The sequence below is a fragment of the Microcaecilia unicolor genome, chromosome 10 (assembly GCF_901765095.1).
Source record: "Microcaecilia unicolor chromosome 10, aMicUni1.1, whole genome shotgun sequence".
Taxonomy (NCBI): domain Eukaryota; kingdom Metazoa; phylum Chordata; class Amphibia; order Gymnophiona; family Siphonopidae; genus Microcaecilia; species Microcaecilia unicolor.
The window spans coordinates 982,562-1,001,336 of record NC_044040.1 but is presented as its reverse complement, the minus strand read 5'-3'; the positions used below and the strand labels follow the sequence as shown (position 1 = coordinate 1,001,336).

Genomic DNA, 18,775 nt, shown 5'->3' with positions numbered 1-18,775 from the left:
TGGCGTAAAGACAGGATCAACCTTTATGTTGTCCATGTATACAGTTACCTTGGCTGATTAAGTGCTGACTCTGGAACACCCACAAAGTAGCCAGTTTTGAGATAGGCACTTGACATTTTCAGTAACACTAACCGGTTGAAAATGACCAGTTAACCTTGTACATGCGATTTAACTGGCCAGGAGCCATTTCTGATTGGTTAAGTTGTTTTGAATATCGACCCAAACAATTTCATTTCATCTTGAACTGCATTAAAAAAAACCCAGGAGCAGACACACCTTGATGGAAGACCAATCTCCTGAAAGCTGTGGGCAGATTTAACCCCAGATATTCAATGCCAGGCCATGTCTCGGCATCAGCTATGAATATCCGGACATAGCTGTCTACCCGGAAGCTTATTTGGGTGCTGACTGATATTCAGTGCTGTCACCCACATAGCTAAGTGGTGAAAACTTAGGAAAGGCTAAAGCAGCTAGGGCTGTTCAGCTTTGAGGAAAGACAGCTGAGGGGAGATATGATAGAGGTCTATAAAATACTGAGTGAAGTGGAATGGGTAGACATGAACTGCTTGTTTACTGTTTCCAAAAATAGTAAGACTAGGGGGACACACAATGAAGCAACAAAGTTGTAAATTTAAAACAAATCAAAGAAAATATTTCTTCATTTAATGAGTAATTAAACTCTGGAAGTCGTTGCCAGAGAATGTATTAAAGCAGTTAGCTTAGCGGGGTTTAAAAAAAAGGTTTGGATATCTTCCTAAAAGAAAAGTTCATCAGCCATTATTTAGATAGACTTGGGGAAAATCCACTGCTTATTTCTAGGATAAGCAGCATAAAATGTATTGTACTGTTTTGGGATCTTGCCAGGTACTTGTGACCTGGATTGGCCACTGTTGGAAACAGGATGCTGGGCTTGATGGACCTTTGGTCTGTCCCAGTATGGCAACACTTATGTTCTTATGTCTTTTGCGCCTGCCTGCTTAGCGATGTGTACATCAGCACTGAATAAAGCCAGTGCCCATGTCTCCTCCCCGCCTTTACCCACAGGTGCCCTGGCACTAACTGAGCTGTTACACAGTCGTCGGAGTCAATATTCAGTGGCACTGACTGGTTAAATGCCTCTGCATATTGGAAGAGGGAGCTATCAAGATGCGGTAAAAGGTGAGCTTTTACTGCACCTTGATGTACCACAGGAATTGCCAGCCTGTGGTATAACAGTCTACTACTACTACTACTATTTAGCATTTCTATAGCGCTACAAGGCATACGCAGCGTTGCACAAACATAGAAGAAAGACAGTCCCTGCTCAAAGAGCTTACAATCTAATAGACAAAAAATAAATAAAGTAAGCAAATCAAATCAATTAATGTGAACGGAAAGGAAGAGAGGAGGGTGGGTGGAGGCGAGTGGTTACAAGTGGTTACGAGTCAAAAGCAATGTTAAAGAGGTGGGCTTTCAGTCTAGATTTAAAGGTGGCCAAGGATGGGGCAAGACGTAGGGGCTCAGGAAGTTTATTCCAGGCGTAGGGTGCAGCGAGACAGAAGGCGCGAAGTCTGGAGTTGGCAGTAGTGGAGAAGGGAACAGATAAGAAGGATTTATCCATGGAGCGGAGTGCACGGGAAGGGGTGTAGGGAAGGACGAGTGTGGAGAGATATTGGGGAGCAGCAGAGTGAATACATTTATAGGTTAGTAGAAGAAGTTTGAACAGTCCCACAGGTTGCTGACTACAGTGGTAAATGAATAAAACTGCTGTGAAGCCACTTCATAAGCAGCATTATTCTAGCGGCTCAGAACATCGGGCCACCAAGCTGCTGCCTGATACTCCCAACCATAATCATCTGGGTTCCTCCTGGTCAAGAGACTCTTATGGCCAGACTCCCCAAGGAGAGCCCCCAAATACAGACCCCCTTACATAGAGCCCCGTAAAAGACCCCCTGATCTGGCCCCCTCAATCAAGGATGTCTCCGAAGTAGACCCTCATTCAATCCACCCACTTCCATGCCCATATCTTAATTCCCTAGTGGTCTAGGGATTCCCTGCACAGGAGCAGTCGCTGATTGGTCCTGCCTTTCCAGTGCCATCTGTCAAAATGGCGACCCTAGCAGTAGTTGTTCAAGACTATCATTAGGGTGCCTTTTTGATAGATAGTTCTGGAAGGGCAGGAGCTATTGGGGATTGTGCCTGCCTTGAGAACCCCTACACCACCAGGGGATTAAGGTGCAGGCATGGGAGTGGGGGGTTCCTTTGGAACTGAGTGGCTTGATCAGATGATGTCTACTTCGGGGAAGCTGGATTAGGTGGGGTCTTGTCAGGGGGACTCTATGTTGGTGGCGCTCTACTTGAGAGGGGTCTGGATGAGGGGGCTCTTGATTAGCAGTCTTGGCTAGAAGCTCTTTACTGTGGCTTAGCAACCCAATGCTCCCAGGCAGTAAAATGAACCCAGCTTTCTACTGGGGTTATTTTACTCTCATTTTAGTACCAGAATGCAACTTGCAGTGTGCACCTACTGTTCACCACTAGTCACGGTGTGGAATTTACATAGCAATGAGCTGCATTACATGTATTTGTATATTTTGCATCTCATTACTATGTAACCTTCAATGACTTAAATACTGCAAGGATAAGCTGTGTTAGTGCCTTTTAAGTCACATTAAGGGGCAAATAATGCAACTTAAAGCCCTAACGCTGCTTGATGACCTCCCCCCCCCCCCCCCCCCATAAAAATGGTTTAACATGCAGGAGCCTTTCCAGCTCACTGAAACTACTCCGAAGATCAAACCCTCTGGCTTTTCTTTACTCTTTTTGATGGAATACATTACAGATTGTAAATGAATTCAGTGTACCTATCTTCCTACTTGGGAATGAATATTTTTTTGCTAAATTGTCATTCTGTGGTAAAATAGATCTTGCCAAATATTTTCAAAAGTTTGATTTAAACTCAACACAAGTGACTCCCTTGTAATAATGGATGTTTAGCATATTTTGGCAGTGTTTCTGTCTTTTTTTTTCTTGAATATCTGTTATGTATATTGGAGAATAGATGAGGCCTGAAACTGAAAGAAATGTCATGAACATGAGTTGGGCTGTATGTCGGGAAGAATTTGTAGGATATAGAGACATGAATATACTGATTAGTGGCAAATAAACTTCTTTTACTTGCTAGATCTTAATTAAGATCAAAGAGAAAATAATAACGTCATCTTACCGTACAAATTTGTTAGCAAACCGCTTGGTTTTTCTTCCTTTTTTGATTGGGGTTTTTTTTTGTTTTGTTTATTTTACAGTTGACTATGAAGATCAGGAAATCTCTGTTGCCCTTTCCAAACAAAGCTGCATAACTGAGCAAACACAATATTTCTTTGACAACAGCAATAAAACTTTTTATGGTGTTCTGGACTGTGAGAACTGCTCAAGGTGAATATTTCTTTTGGGACCTTTATGGTAATACAAGCAAAACCAAAAATATTATTACTGTGAATTCTTTATAAATGTAACTGAAGGAGATTTAAAAGGTCATTTTATATACGCTAGGCAGGGATTACACATGTAGCTGGCAAATTACACATAATCAGTGAAGGGTTCGTCTTGTAAATATGAAGAGCTTTACAGATTTGGAAAGAAATTGTGTCCAAGTATATGTTTCAGCTGTATTTTATAATGGCAAAACATGGCTACCTCAGCACGTTTACTCCATGGCATCATTTTATTTATTTAAAAATTTAGCCCGCACTATTCTATGATTCTAGGCAGCTTAAACCTGCTCAGACTCGCATATAACCGTGACTATTTGAGACCTAGGATATTGACTGAGTAAATGTAACATGGCTGCACGCTAGGGAGGTAAAATTCCTTGATGAAATCAAGGACAGCTTTATGGAGCAGCTGGTACAGGAGCCGACGAGAGAAGGAAACATTCTAGACCTAGTCCTTAGTGGAGCGCATGATATGGTGCGGGAGGTAATGGTGCTGGGGCCGCTTAATAACTGTGATCATAATATGATCGGATTTGATATTAGCTTTGAAGTAAGTATACATAGGAAATCAAATACATTAGCGTTTAACTTTAAAAAAGGAGACTATGATAAAATGAGAAGAACGGTGAGAAAAAAACTTAGAGGAGCATCTGCGAGGGTCAAAAATTTACATCAGGCGTGGATGCTGTTCAAAAACACCATCCTGGAAGCCCAGGCCAAATATTTTCCGCATATTAAAGAAAGAGGGCGGAAGACCAAACGACAGCCAGCGTGGTTAAAAAGTGAGGTGAAGGAAGCTATTAGAGATAAAAGAAAATCCTTCAGAAAATGGAAGAAGGAACCGACTGAAAATAATAAGAAACAGCATAAGGAATGTCAAATCAAATCCAAAGCGCTGATAAGGAAGGCTAAGAAGGACCTCGAAGAAAAGATTGGATTGGAGGCAAAAACACATAGTAAAAAGTTTTTTTAGGTATATTAAAAGCAGAAAGCCGGAAAAAGAATCGGTTGGACCGCTAGATGACCGAGGAGTAAAAGGGGTGATCAGGGAAGACAAAGCCGTAGCAGAGAGATTAAATCAATTCTTTGCTTTGGTCTTCACCGAGGAAGATTTGGGTGGGATACCGGTGCCAGAAACGGTATTCGAATCTGACAAGTCGGAGAAACTTAATAAATTCTCTGTAAACAGGTAGGAATCTAAGGAAATACTTTTTCACAGAAAGTGTGGTGGACGCATGGAATGGCCTCCCAGTGAAGGTGGTGGAAATGAGGACTGTGACTGGATTTAAGAAAATGTGGGCCAGATTCGTAGGATCTCTTAGGGAAAGGAGGAGATAGTGGTTGCTGTGGACTCTCCCGGCCAAGTTGGGATATGGATATCTAAAACTGAAGAAAGTCCAAATAGTCTGGGCGTGTTTTAGGTGTGAATAGGGTGAGTCAAAAAATAGACATTTATTTCCCATTTTGGAAGGGGAATAAAAGTCCGTATCCAAAAAGATAGATGCAGGGATTTAGATCTGCTACCTGGGACATCCATGTTTCAGAAGGGCCCTCCACTGGAGGGATTAGGGAAGGTCCTGCCCCCCAAAAGTGAAATGAGCAAGGGATAGTGGGCTCTGTGACAGCTGTGACACACAGCCCAATATCCCTTTGGGAGAAATAGATGTCTAAGAGATGTCTATGCTTTTAAAATAGCTTTATATAACTATTTATGTTCTAGCACAGCTGCCTCAGAGGCATTTATGTTCCTGTGTTTCCTTGTTGATATTTATTTCCAGTTTTAATTGTACACCGCTTTGAATGTCCCCTGTAGGGCAGTATATCAAGCACAATTAAACTAAATGTCTATTTTTATAAAATGGGTGTCCACGCAGCACATCACTGGCACATGAACGTATGTTTCAGAAGAAATTGTAAATGAGCAGGTCCTGTTCTAAGATCCTAGCGCAGCTTCAGGTGTTCCAACTTGAGACATGGAAATTCCAATTTGAACATCCTTTCTAAAATGTATGTATTTATTTATATATTATGCTTTATTTACCGCCTTTTTGAAGGAATTCACTCAAGGTGGAATACATCAAACATATGCAATAGACAAATGCTCATCTGTGATTCTTCTCGTTCAGGCAGTATAAGTATAATCCAAAGCTGAGGAGGTTTGGGAATGTTAGAGACTGCAATGGTTATTTTCACAGCTCTAGTCACAATTTGCATGTTTACAAGTGAATATCAAACCTTTATTTTAAAAAGCTGGTATTTACATGTGCAGATTGCAAATACATGCACATGGCAAGGGGATGTAACTTGGGTATAGCTAGAGAAGAACTAGGGCAGGGCCAAAATACATGTTTATTCCCCATTTCAGAAGGGAAATGCAGAGCCTTGTTCCTTTGGGATTTATAGCGGCTCCTGGAGGATGTCTATGTTTTGGGCAGTACTCTACAGGAGGGATTAGGAGAAGCTGCTGCCCCCCCTTGATGTAGGGTCTGGTCTTAATTAAGCACATATTGATATGTAGGTTTCTAAAGTAACACACAAACACTTCTATGTTCTGAAGTACCAATATACTCTTAGACATGGATGTTGACATGAAGGACCTGTTGATATTTTCGATATTGATACTTGTGAAATGGATGCTCCTGTTAATCCATATATATCATTCTGTATGAATTTTAGAAGAGGCTCTACGTTGGCAGATCCTTTTCTACAGTATTAGCAGAACTTGACAAGTTCCAGCCTGAATATCTCAATTCCTGTTTATATACTACACCTAAAAATGGATCTTCGTATGTTTAAATGTGAAGAAAGGAACGAATTATTTCTGTTGCATTTCTAGATGTGCCCATTGCTATATAGACACACAGAATAGAGACACTTATAGTCTAGCTAATGTACATAAGCAAGATAATGAAGAGGTTTAAGGAAATGAATTTATTACATTAAACACAGTTCAAATTGACAAGGTTGTGTTTGGTGACTACAATTTTAAAATATCCTCAAAAAGATGTTTTCTGAGATGGGCTTGATTATCGCAGACAGAGAAAAGGCAGGACAAACAAATTCTGGAAGGTTGCTCTAAGCATGTGGTTCAGCAAGGTTTAAAATAGTTATCAGTTAATGACAGAGAAGAGCTTGACTGATGAATGGAGGTCACAAGGAGCAGTGCAGGAGAGATGGCAGTTAATGAGCAGATGCTGAGTGAAGACCCCTGTAGATGAGTAGAAGCAGATGGGGAGGCAGTGACATCAGGTGCAGTAATAGTTGTTTTTCATTTTGTTATTTTCACGCTGTTTCCAGTGTTTCAAAATATAATATGTTTAAATATCTTCAATGACTGCAAGCAAGACAGTTGGCCTTCATGACTCCGATTGGGATTGTTGTGTTTTTCTTTTCCAGAATATATCATGCAGAAAAGCTTTTGGAGACCAATCTTGTATTTATAATTGTAGACAGCAAAAAGACCTGCCTCCCTTGTGACTCTCGCCCACTGATCCAAGCAGAACAACCTTGTATCCTTTCATCTCAGGCTTTGGTAGGAACGTATACAGGTTTAACGTGATTTCAGATTTTGTAAGATACTGGTAAGTATATGGCCAAATCAATGAAAAAAGAGAAATAATATAACAAGTTATTACATAATGATATCAACAAGCACAAAGTCGAGCAGATCAAAGAAATACAAGCATGAGGGATGTTCTATGTTCTAAACCAACTTTCAAGTCAACATTGAAGTCAACACAATGGACAAACATTTGGAGAAATCACATTCTAGGGATATATTTATTTTATTTTATTTATTGCATTTGTATCCCACATTTTCCCACCTATTTGTAGGCTCAATCTGGCTTACAGAGTCTTGTAATGGTATTGTCATTCCAGGATATCAGATACAGTTGGTGATGTAACAAGATTAAGTAGGGAAAAGAAAAGAGTTAGGTGGGAGAGTATAGAAGTATATATATTATGGCCCCATTGATGGCCTCAACCAAAGGACTTTGGTTTTACGGAGTATTGTGCACTTCATGGAGAAGGTCCTCTAAGCAGAGACTGAATACACTTTGGGGTAGATGCAAGAAAGAGTGGCAAAAGTTAGATTCCAAACAATTGAGTGCTAATCAAATACTTTATAACAACAAAGCTAGGCGCTGAAGCCAATATAGATATTCTAGCATAAGTCAGTATTTGAGGGCCTAACTTTAGGCTGGTGTAAATGCTTGCACCTAAATTCTATCAGTTGCGTGCATAACTGACAGTATTCTATAAAGTTAGTGCATAAGTGCCTGACACGCTCCTGACCCACACATGCCCTTCCCATGTTAACGCCCTCTTGGCAGTTATGGAACTATAGAACTCAAGCGCTAAGCTTATGGAATAGCACCTGGGTACAGGTGTGCATAACTGCAATTTGGTGCCAATTAACACCACTTAAAGGTCATTATTAGCAGTTATAGTGCCCACTTAAACAATTAAGTTAGGTGCTATTCTGTAACTTGTTTGTGCGATGTTGTGTTCTAGTCACAAAATTGAGTGCCAAAGTTAATAGAATTAGGGGCCTTATGACTTCCTGCCTCCCTTAAACTAATATTTGGCCATATAGAGGCCGCTTTACACAGCTGCAGTGAGCAGCTGATGTGGGTTTTTCCATGCAGTAGACATTAGTACGGACCTGTGCTAACAAGGAATCTGCATTAAAACCAGCTAGCACAGTAAGAAAAAAAAAGATGTCACTTTGTTGTCACAGGTATGGGTGGGTTGCAGGCATAACAGAGGCGTGGCTGGCTGTGACAGCATGCGTGTCGGTTGATGCTGCATGCTAGATATTATAAATGCTGTTAGCACAGCTGCATTTAATGCCAGCGGTTTGGCTCTAGGTGACAAAATGGCAATGATGAATTCAGTCCTTCAGTGCTACCACTAGGGGGCATCTTTCCATGTAAAAGCAGTAGGAGCATGAAATTCTGCTAGGGGTCATTGGTCCATTTTTGCACCTAGATCCAGATGGGGCAGGAAAGGAGGTGACCTACTCCAGTCCCATCCCACTATACAAGAGAATTCCTGGTGTGCCCTGGGAGGGTTGAAAAGGAGGGGTGTAAAGGTCAGGGTCTGCTGAGGGGAGGGGGAAGGGTCTGTTGGGGGAATCAGAGGGGAATTACTTGTGTTTGGATTGACTGTAAAGGACATGTGTTTATGGAGGATGTGGCTTGATGATTTTTCACATTTCTGGCAGTGTTGGAGCAACCACATTACATAACCTAACAGGTACCCTCTTTGCCTATGTGCTAAAGGTCTGCCCTTTATAGAAATGCAGGGCTTTACTGCACAGCTTTACACTTATTGCACCTCAAAGTCTGGGTAGACCTGGGGAAAGCCACTGTTTATTATTGGGATTAAGTATCACAGAATCGTACTGCTTTTGGGGACTTGTGACCTGGAATGGCCACTCTTGGGAGCAGGTTACTGGGCTAGATAGACCATTGGTCTGATCTAGTAGGAAAACTCTTATGTTCTCTTAAGTGTAAAGCAAAACAGGAAGAAAAAGCTTCACAAGTCCATCCATTGGAGACCAGAACTGACATACACAATTCAGTGTGCAAGTATATTAAAGGGGTTCTTTATTTCATTATCCAAGGACCCGACATGGGCTGTGTTTCGGCCTAAAGGTCTGCATCAGGGGTCCAAAATATCGGAGATGAGAAGTGTAATATCTAGTGGTTTTGAAAAAAACTCTCTACACCAGCTACTAATTTCATGTAGTGGCGAATGAATCTAAGAGACTCATGGAACAGCATCAAAAGAACCCACACCGACGAATCTGAAAATGTGGTAGTAGCATTCAGCCGCATTGGTTCCAAATTAGTTCTACATTGGCTCCACTGTCTGACTTTTCCTCTTAAGTAAAATGATCTCTTGGGGGGGAATTCAGTAACGGTCCCCCAAAGTTAGGTGCTGGGATGATGAACATTAAACACAAATTCTATAAAGACAGTTCCGGGCAGAGTTGGCTTTGTAAAATACCAGCATACTGCATAATTTCATGCCTAACTTTGGATATCCGCGTTTACACCAGCCAAAGGCACCCAAGTACTGTCTGACACCGAAATGTGCCTAAATCCTGGGAACAGCACTGACCTGCCTCTGCCCCTCCCCTGGCCATGCCCCCTTTGAAGTTGTGCGTAGATTATAGAATATGGCATCTGTCTTTGGGCGACATATAGAATCCAGGGATTAGTGACTTAAACAATTATTATATTTTCAAAATATCCAGATAGGGAAGCGATGCTTTTGCTGGCAGGTAGTGAAAGCTTAACTCCTGCAAAATATTGACCAGATGGCTTTTAACAGTCCCTCAAACCTGACAAATTGAACATTGTCTAACAAAAAACTATGCTTAGTAAAATTGTTGATAAAGCTATGCATTGACCTCTGTCTAAGTGCCAAATTGTAGGAGTCCATCCACAATTCAAGTGAAAGAAAATTTCAGATTCAGCTGCAAATCATGAAGATGCCTTATTCTGTATCATTCAGTGTCTGGCTAATGACACAGATGGAAATGGTATCAACCTTTCTGGGGGGAGTAGCCTGATGGTTAGTACAGTGGGCTGAGAAACGGGTTCTATTCCTACTACAGCTGCTTGTGACTCAATTTTCCTTTGTCCCAGATGCAGAGAAACATAGATTGTGAGCCTGTAGGGTCAGAGAAAGTACCTGAATGTAATATGCAAACCACTTTGATTGTACCACCAAAAGTTGCTATATCCAGTCCCTTCCCTTTCCCTTCCCCTTCCTGTGAGCTTGACTTGGTTCATAGCAGATCAAGAAATCAGTGGTTAGTATTAAGTCCTTAGACCACAGTCATCCATTAATAGATAACTAGTACAATTCAGTCAAAACTGAAGTAATGCAGTCACTTTGATTTGGCCTCTTCTAAAGTTTTGTAAAATCTGCAGCTCTTTTAGCTTAGTTCCTGGTGACCTTGATACACCATTTTTGACTTCCAGATGTATTTTATTTATCTGTAAAAGCTTATACACCATAAAAGTGAATAAAATCCTTCTAGGCAAGTCACAATAGGAATAGGGGGAATGGGAAAGGAGATGGGACTTGATATACCACCTTTCTGTGGTTACAGTCAAAGTACTTATTTTGTATCTGGAGCAATGGGAGGGTCAAGTGACTTGTCCTGAGTCATAAGGAGCTACAGTGGGAATCGAACCCAGTTCGCCAGGTTCTCAGGCTGCTGCACTAACCAATAGATCTCCTCAGTGATGTTGCCCAGTCTTGGGACTGACTTAGCTTGTTGAGATCTTGGAGAGGTTGTTGTAAACAAAGTGTTGTTAGAAACAAGGATCGTACAGAGGCATTTATTACCATTATTAAAAAATAAGTTTTCTGGAATTGAAAATGGGCTAAAGTTACGCTCTTTAACGTGAACCTCCAGCTAATGGACCCAATCCTTGCATACTAGTTCAGAATCCGCGCCACAGAAAGGGGCCGGACCTCTGCTTTGATGATAACACGCTGGTAAGCCTGATAGTTTGGATAGATACAACTTAAACTGTACCTATGTGGTGAATCTAGACACCTTTCTGCCGTGTCAGTCCTTCTTTTATCGGAAACAGCAGCTTTAGACTATTCTAGAAATAGATATTGTGCCTTGGACCTTGTAGAGTCTCTTTATTTCAACTGTGTTCCATAATTAACATAAAACTAACAGCTGCTTATCTGTCTCCTTTCCAGACTGTACCTTCACACACTAATTCATAGGCTAGCCTCTAAAATGACACCCTAAAAGCAAGATATAGTGACTGTGCTGCATCTGATAATATCGAGACACATTTCTTCCCAGATATAACAAGTCTTAAATTGGTAAATTGTTTCATACTGCAATTTAGAATTGGCTCCTTAAAGCATCTGCACAATTCACAATTCTCTCAAGTAATGAAGTGGTGTTTCTTAGCCAGCAGTGATCTTAGGAAGAGGTCTTTATGTGGAATTAGTACACAGATGTCTCTATGCACTCTTGACAGTATATTCTTTACTGCTCCCAGAAAAACCACAGTCCTGTTAGCACTGTACCAAACAAATTCTATAAAATCATCAGTTTTGCAATTCCAACCCTGCCCCCCCCCCCCCCCATCAGCCTCTCCATGGGTATGTGGTTGCAGAAAGTGCACAATTTGCAATTTGTGACTGCCATTTACATATAGAGGGGCATAATCGAACGAAAACGTCTATCTCCATGGGCGTTTATCTCCGAGAACGGTTCCTTGAAGGAGCGGACCGAACCGAACCGTATTTTTTAAAAAAATATAGACGTCCATGTTTTATTCGACAATTTGTGAGCTGGGTGTTTTTGCTTTTCAGCGATAATGGAAAATGAAAGCACCCGGCTCAAAAACGAATAAATCCAAGGCATTTGTTCGTGGGAGGGGCCAGGATTCGTAGTGCACTGGTCCCCCTCACATGCCAGGACACCAACCGGGCACCCTAGGGGGCACTTTTACAAAAACAAAAAAAAAGGTAAAAGAGCTCCCAGGTGCATAGCACCCTTCCCTTGTGTGTTGAGCCCCCAAAATCCCCCTCAAAACCCACTGCCCACAACACTACACCATTACTATAGCCCTAAGGGTGAAGGGGGGCACCTACATGTGGGTACAGTGGGTTTGGGGGGGTTGGACGACTAAGCATTAAGCAGCACAATTGTAACAGGTAGGGGGGGGATGGGCCTGGGTCCACCTGCCTGAAGTCCACTGCACCCCCTAACAACTGCTCCAGGGAACTGCATACTGCTGCCAGGGAGGTGGGTATGACATTTGAGGGTGAAAATAAAAAGTTGTGAAACATCATTTTTTGTGGTGGGAGGGGGTTAGTGACCACTGTGGGGGAGTCAGGGGAGGTCATCCCCAATTCCCTCTGGTGGTAATCTGGTCATTTAGGGCACTTTTTGGGGCCTTATTCGTGAAAAAACAGGGTCCAGGAAAAGTGCCCTAAATTCTAGCTACAAACGCATACTTTTTTTCCATTATCGACGAAAGGCGCCCATCTCTGTTCGGGTGATAACCATGCCCCAGTCCCGCCTTCACCACGCCTCCGACATGCCCCCGTCAACTTTGTACGCTTCCGCGATGGAGTGCAGTTGAAAACGTCCAAGTTTGGCTTTCGATTATACCGTGTTATTCATTTTTGTGAGATAAACGTCCATCTCCCGATTTAGGTCGGAACTTGGGCGTTTTTCTCGTTCGATTATAAGCAGGATACTGACCAATGGAAACTATTGCTTTGAAGATTATGGTCACCTTTAAACATCAGGGCTTGTCCTTCCTTGTATAAGTTTCAGGTGAAACACAGCTAAACAAAAGCATTTCCCATAGTACTTTAATGCTTGTTCTAAAAGTGATATCCATGCCTCCTTTGTGGACTACCCATCCTTATACAAATATTGTGGACAGCCTGCAATATTTTTGATTTGACTTATAGAGATTAACCTTTATAGGTCAAAATAATTACTAAGATAATGTGAGGTGAAGTCAAGAAAGAGAGAGAAAACAGAAACATACAAACCCAAGGGTACATAAGACCAGATGTCCTATCCAGTCTGCTCATCCATGCCATCCACTATCCCTTCCTCTCTGTTAGAGATCTTGTGTGCTTATCCCAAGCTTTTTTTTTAATTCAGTTACAGTATTTGTCACTACCACTTCCACCAGGAAGCTGTTCCATGAATTAGTTACCATTTCCATAAAAGAAGGCTTGAATAAACATGTGGATAAAGGTGAGCTGGTTGAGGTAGTGTATCTACATTTTCAGAAAGCTTTCGACAAACTTCCTCATGAGAGACTTCTGAGAAAATCAAAAAGTCATGGGATAGGAGGCAATGTTCTATATTGGATTAGGAATTGGTTATTGGACAGAAAACAAGGGGGTAGGGTTAAATGGCCATTTTTCTCAATGGAAGAGGGTGAATAGTGGAGTGCTGCAGAGATCTGTACTGGGACTAGTGCTATTTAACATATTTATAAATGATCTGGAAATCGGAATGACAAATGAGGTGATTAAATTTGCAGATGACACAAAACTATTCAAAGTTGTCAAAATATATGTGGATTGTGAAAAATTCCAGGAAGAACTTAGGAAATTGGAAGACTGGGCATCCAAATATGCTCTTATGTTCTTACGTTACTTCTGAGTCTGTCCCCTTTCACCTTCATCTTATCCCCCTCATTCCAGAACTTCCTTTCAATTGAAAGAGACTTGCATCCTGTGCATTTATGCCATAGAGGTGTTTAAATATCTCTATCATATCTCCCCACTCTCACCTTTCTTCCAAAGTGTACATATTGAGATCTTTATGTCTGTCCCCATTCTTTTCATGATAAAGATCATTGATCATTTTAGTGGGCACTGCCTTTTTGAAGGTGTGGTCTCCAGAATTGTACACAGTATTCTAAATGAGGCCTTATCATAGTCTTATACAGATGAATTATCACCTCCTTTTTCCTGTTGGCCATTCCTCTCTCTATGCACCCAAACTTCTTTCTGGATATTCTACCAATTGGCCAACTTAAGATCATCACATACAGTCACCTGCAAGTTCTGCTCCTCTTCTGTGCACAGAAGTACTTCACCCTCTAACCTGTACCACTCTGTTGGGTTTTTGTAGCCCAGATGTATGACCCTGCATGTTTTTTAGCAAATTCTGGACCATTCTTCAAGCTTCAGTTCGTTCTTTCTTATGTTATTCACACCTGGGGGTGTCTACTGTGTGGAAGATTTTGTATCATTTTCAAGAACCAAACATTACCAGTCTTTCTGCAATGTTGTCTGCAAAGGAAGAAGCCACCATAAAGAACAAGAAGGTAGAGGGACCATGAATTTTTAACAATGACTAAATTATATCTAAAGAAGAGTCTGAATGAAAGATATAAAGACATGATATTGCAATGAGATAAGGAGATAAGAGCAAGAGTCCATGCTTGGGCTGCTGTTCATTTAAATGAACCATATCTGTTGAATTTATCAATGCAGTACATTTCTAAAATGATCATGGAACTCTTTCCCATTTGATGCAAAAACAAAAGGACAACACAATGCAAGATAACAGATGATTCTTAAATTCTCATATGACAAAGCTGACTCAAGTATCATTTTCAATGATTGAATAAAAATGCCACAAGTCAAAAATGTTCAAAGTTTTGGTCATTTCTGTGACCCATGAATTTTACAGGATAGAACTATCAGTTTTCTTTATAGCAAGGAGGACTTGCCAGATAGGCGCCTTACTATGAAGATGGACAGCCAAAAAATGTTGTCTTTTTTCTGGGTTTTTTTTTGTTTGTTTGTTTCAGAACAAATATCTTTAAGAAAAGTGAATGGTGCCGATAAATACGTACTGAGAAATATTAGTGCTCAGCCATGTTCTATAAAGGGTTCTCTGGGATGCGCATCCTTTATACAAGCACCAGCTGAAACCTGTTGTAAATCCTGGAAGGCAAGTTGAACACAGATTCCCGGAATTCTTTTGTGAATGTCCCTGAGCCACTCATGCCCCTCCCTTGACCAGACCCCCTTTTGGATTGCATATGAGAGGATTTGAATGCGTATCTTTATGGAATCACATGCAGCCAGATCCAAACGCAAATCCAAATTAGTGCCAATTAATTGCTTGTTAACAGCCAATTGCTGAGTGTTAATGCCTCGTTATCTAATTTATTTTTTTGTAGATCATAGGATCGCATGCAAATTTGAGCACTGTTTATAGAATCCAGGGGGTAGGGTGCAATATTATCAGTGAACAATATACATATATATATTTTTCACTTGTCCCTAACAATCCCTATGAACAGAAGACAAAGCAAGTTAAATCATAAAACAGTGATATTAGAAATTCTGAGATGGAATACATCTAAGCATACTCAGAAAAGGGTGACCAGGGGAGATCATTTAGAAATTATAATACAGAAATAGAAGTCACACTCTTTTGATAGGAACAATCTGGTTGTATATTGAATAGCAGGTATTACTGTGTGAAGGTACAACTCTCGCTCACTAGCTTGATGTGCTAATCTATGTTGTTGTTTGTGTGTTTCTGTAACAGTGGAATATTTTCATTTAATGTGTTTTCGATGCGATACCGTGAATCTTTTGTTCGGAGTGGACGCTCCCATGTAACTCTGCTAATTGCCAGCTGATTGCATGAAATCTCATCTCGTGTGTCTCTCTCTTCTGTGTTCTTTCCTTTCTTCCCCTGGCTACTCTGCCTGTTTATTAACAGGATCAGCCTATACGTACAGCAAGTCGTGTCTCTGCCATGATGTCCACTCCTATCTTCATTTTGCTGCAAGTATTCATATAATGTTGAGGGTCAGTTCATTTCTCTAATTATTTGCTTTCCTTTTGCTTTATTATTCTCTTTCATTTTTATTCTTAGCAGATAAATGAATGTGAAACTGTGGTGACAAGAGCGAATGAACATATCTCTGCAAATGTTCAGTTTGTAAAAATTAATGTTTCTACTACCACCATCTCCTAGAATGCAAATGGGCATGCTAAACTGAGACAAAGAATGCTATGTTTCAATATACAGCCAAGATCATGATAGAGAGCTTAAGTACCGTGACTGATGATGTCAGTTTGACGACTGATAGAACCTACTTATAAAGAATGTTTTAAACTAGAATTTTTTAAGGGCAATTTTATAACAGGGCATCTGACTTAAGAGGGCAAGTAGGCACCAACTTAGGTGCAATTTTATAAAGATATATAGGCATCTAAGTGTCTTTATAAAATGGTAGCATAAGCATCAAAAATTGTAACTGTCTGCCCCTGCACAGTACGCATATTTGCTGTCCAACAAGTGTAAATGACTACCTAGATTATTTACCTATGCAATTAGACTGGATTCGTAACTTCTCGGGAAGCTGGTTCTTTTGCTCAGAGCTTTGTGCTGAGGAAATACAGCACTTTATTCTAGCATGAGTGATTTCTTTATATGAGGGGATGATCAGACATTGTTGGGTCTGTGAACGGCGGGAGCGAGTAGGAATATAGGTAGACAGCAGATTTGCTAGGAAGGTTGGTTCTCCTGTAGTTCAGATTTTGAAGACCAGAACTAAGATTCTGTAGGTGATGCGGTGATGGAACGGCAGCCAGTGGGATGATATCAGAAGGGGAATTACGTGATCAATCTTCCGGGCACTATGTATAACTTTGACAGCTGTATTCTGGATAAGTTGCAGACGATAGGTATCCTTATCCATAAGGGATTTGTAGAGCGAGTTGCGAGTGAACAGGGACATTGAGTGCAGATAGCTGGAGGAGGTTACGGATAGAGCGGATCAGCTTTCATTTGTAGAAAGAACGGCAGATAATTTTAGAGAGTTGTTGGTGAAAAGTCAGCTTATCAAGAATAACCCCTAGAATCTTTATACAGGAGACCAATGGGATAGGTGAAAGAAGAGAAATGTCTTTATTGCCATTGAAGAGGAGGAGGTTAGATTCTTGAGGATTTAGCGCTAACTTATTGTCATTAAGTCAGTCGATAAGTTGTGTGAGTTTGGTATTAAGAATAGAGATGTTTTGAGAATTTAGGGGATCAAGGACATAAGCTGAATATCATCTGTGTAAACAAATGCAGTAAAGCGAAGGGAATGTGCTAGTAGAAAAAATTTTAATAACAAAGGTGATAAAATGGATCCTTGCGGCATACCGGATTGTAAGGAAAAGGGAGTCTAATCTGAGGGAGACGATTGTACCATGTAGGAGCGATGGGCGAGGAAGGAGGTGAATCAGGCATAGGCCATCCTGTGATGTCCTATCTAGTACAGATGAGAGAGCAGAATAGAATGGTCGACCAAGTCAAATGCTGCAGTGAGGTCCAGTGAGATAAGGACTGATTGAAACCGGTCAAGGTGGAAGAGAATTGTTGTCTTCAGATCTAAGAGGTTGGTTTCAGTATTATGATTGTTGATTAAATCATGAATTGATAATGAGTGCAACTGTTGGGCAGACTGGATGGACCGTTCAGATCTTTCTCTACAGATGGTCATCTTAACAGGTTTATAATCACATTTTATGAGCATTATTTCCATGAATTTCCTAAATCTTTTCTGGCCTCACTTGGATAGTTATGTGCTCCATTTTCTTTGCAGGTTTTGTCTCTTCGTACTTTTCCAGTCTCTGCCTGAAATGGTTTTACCAAAGCAAAATACGAGTTTCAGGACCTTTTCAGGCCTGTTACCAGCATTAGTCTTGCCTTATACTGTTTGACTGTATGATGCCATTTGGTTTGTTTTCTTTTTTCTGACTCATAGGTTAAAGTTTGAGAGAAACAAAATTTTAGAAACATATTTCCCCTATTAGTCATTTTGTAACATCCTGCACAAGATTCTGACCACCATTCCCTCGGTTATCTTTAGTGAAAACACTGATTGTGTCCACTATCACAGCAATATACGGCTTTGAATCGTTGACAAGTTCCATTAAATAGAACAACATGCAGTTTAGACATCAGTTCTGAAGAATGTAATGAGCAATTATTGTCCTCTTTTTGCTACAAGGAGAATGTGGTTAGTCAGTCACAGTTCTTTTAGATGATTTCCAAAGGCAAAACCATTTTAACATAAGTTATTTTTTATTTTTGACCTTACCATGAAAGCTCTCTATACAACAGTATGCAATAATCAAAAGTTAAAAAAAATAACACAGTAACATCAGTAATAAAATATTATAATCACTATGATCAAAAACCACTGTATAGTACAAAATATAAACATCCTTTAAAGTTCTCATCGATAAGCATTTAAGAATAGCCATACTGGGTCAGACCAATGGTCCATCTAGACCGGTATCCTGCTTCCAGCACTGGCCAATCCAGATCACAAGTACCTGGCAGAAACCCAAATAGAAGCAACATTCCAGTGGCCTAGTGGTTAGGGTGGTGGACTCTGGTCCTGGGGAACTGAACTGAGTTCGATTCCCACTTCAGGCACAGGCAGCTCCTTGTGACTCTGGGCAAGTCATTTAACCCTCCATTGCCCCATGTACAAATAAGTACCTAAGCCGCATTGAGCCTGCCATGAGTGGGAAAGCGCGGGGTACAAATAAAAAAAATAGAATAGAATGCTACCAATCCTGGAGCAAGCAGTGGCTTTCCCCATGTTCATCTCAATAACAGACTATGGACTGTTCTTCCAGGAGCTTTTCCAAACCTTTTTTAAACCCAGATACACTAACCACTGTTACCACGTCCACTGACAGCAAGTTCCAGAGCGTAATTATTCTTTGAGTGAAAAAAAATATATTTCCTC

General features: G+C 40.7%; 1 protein-coding gene across 1 annotated transcript in view; it reads left to right on the top strand.

Moving 5' to 3' along the window:
- CACNA2D1 (calcium voltage-gated channel auxiliary subunit alpha2delta 1) overlaps positions 1 to 18,775 on the top strand; it is a 578,231-nt gene that overhangs the window by 546,718 nt on the left and 12,738 nt on the right. Inside the window, exons 36-38 of the mRNA XM_030217110.1 lie at positions 3,282 to 3,411; positions 6,867 to 6,979; positions 10,909 to 10,991. Of these exons, the coding sequence (XP_030072970.1) occupies positions 3,282 to 3,411; positions 6,867 to 6,979; positions 10,909 to 10,991 (326 nt within the window). The remainder of the gene's footprint in view (positions 1 to 3,281; positions 3,412 to 6,866; positions 6,980 to 10,908; positions 10,992 to 18,775) is intronic.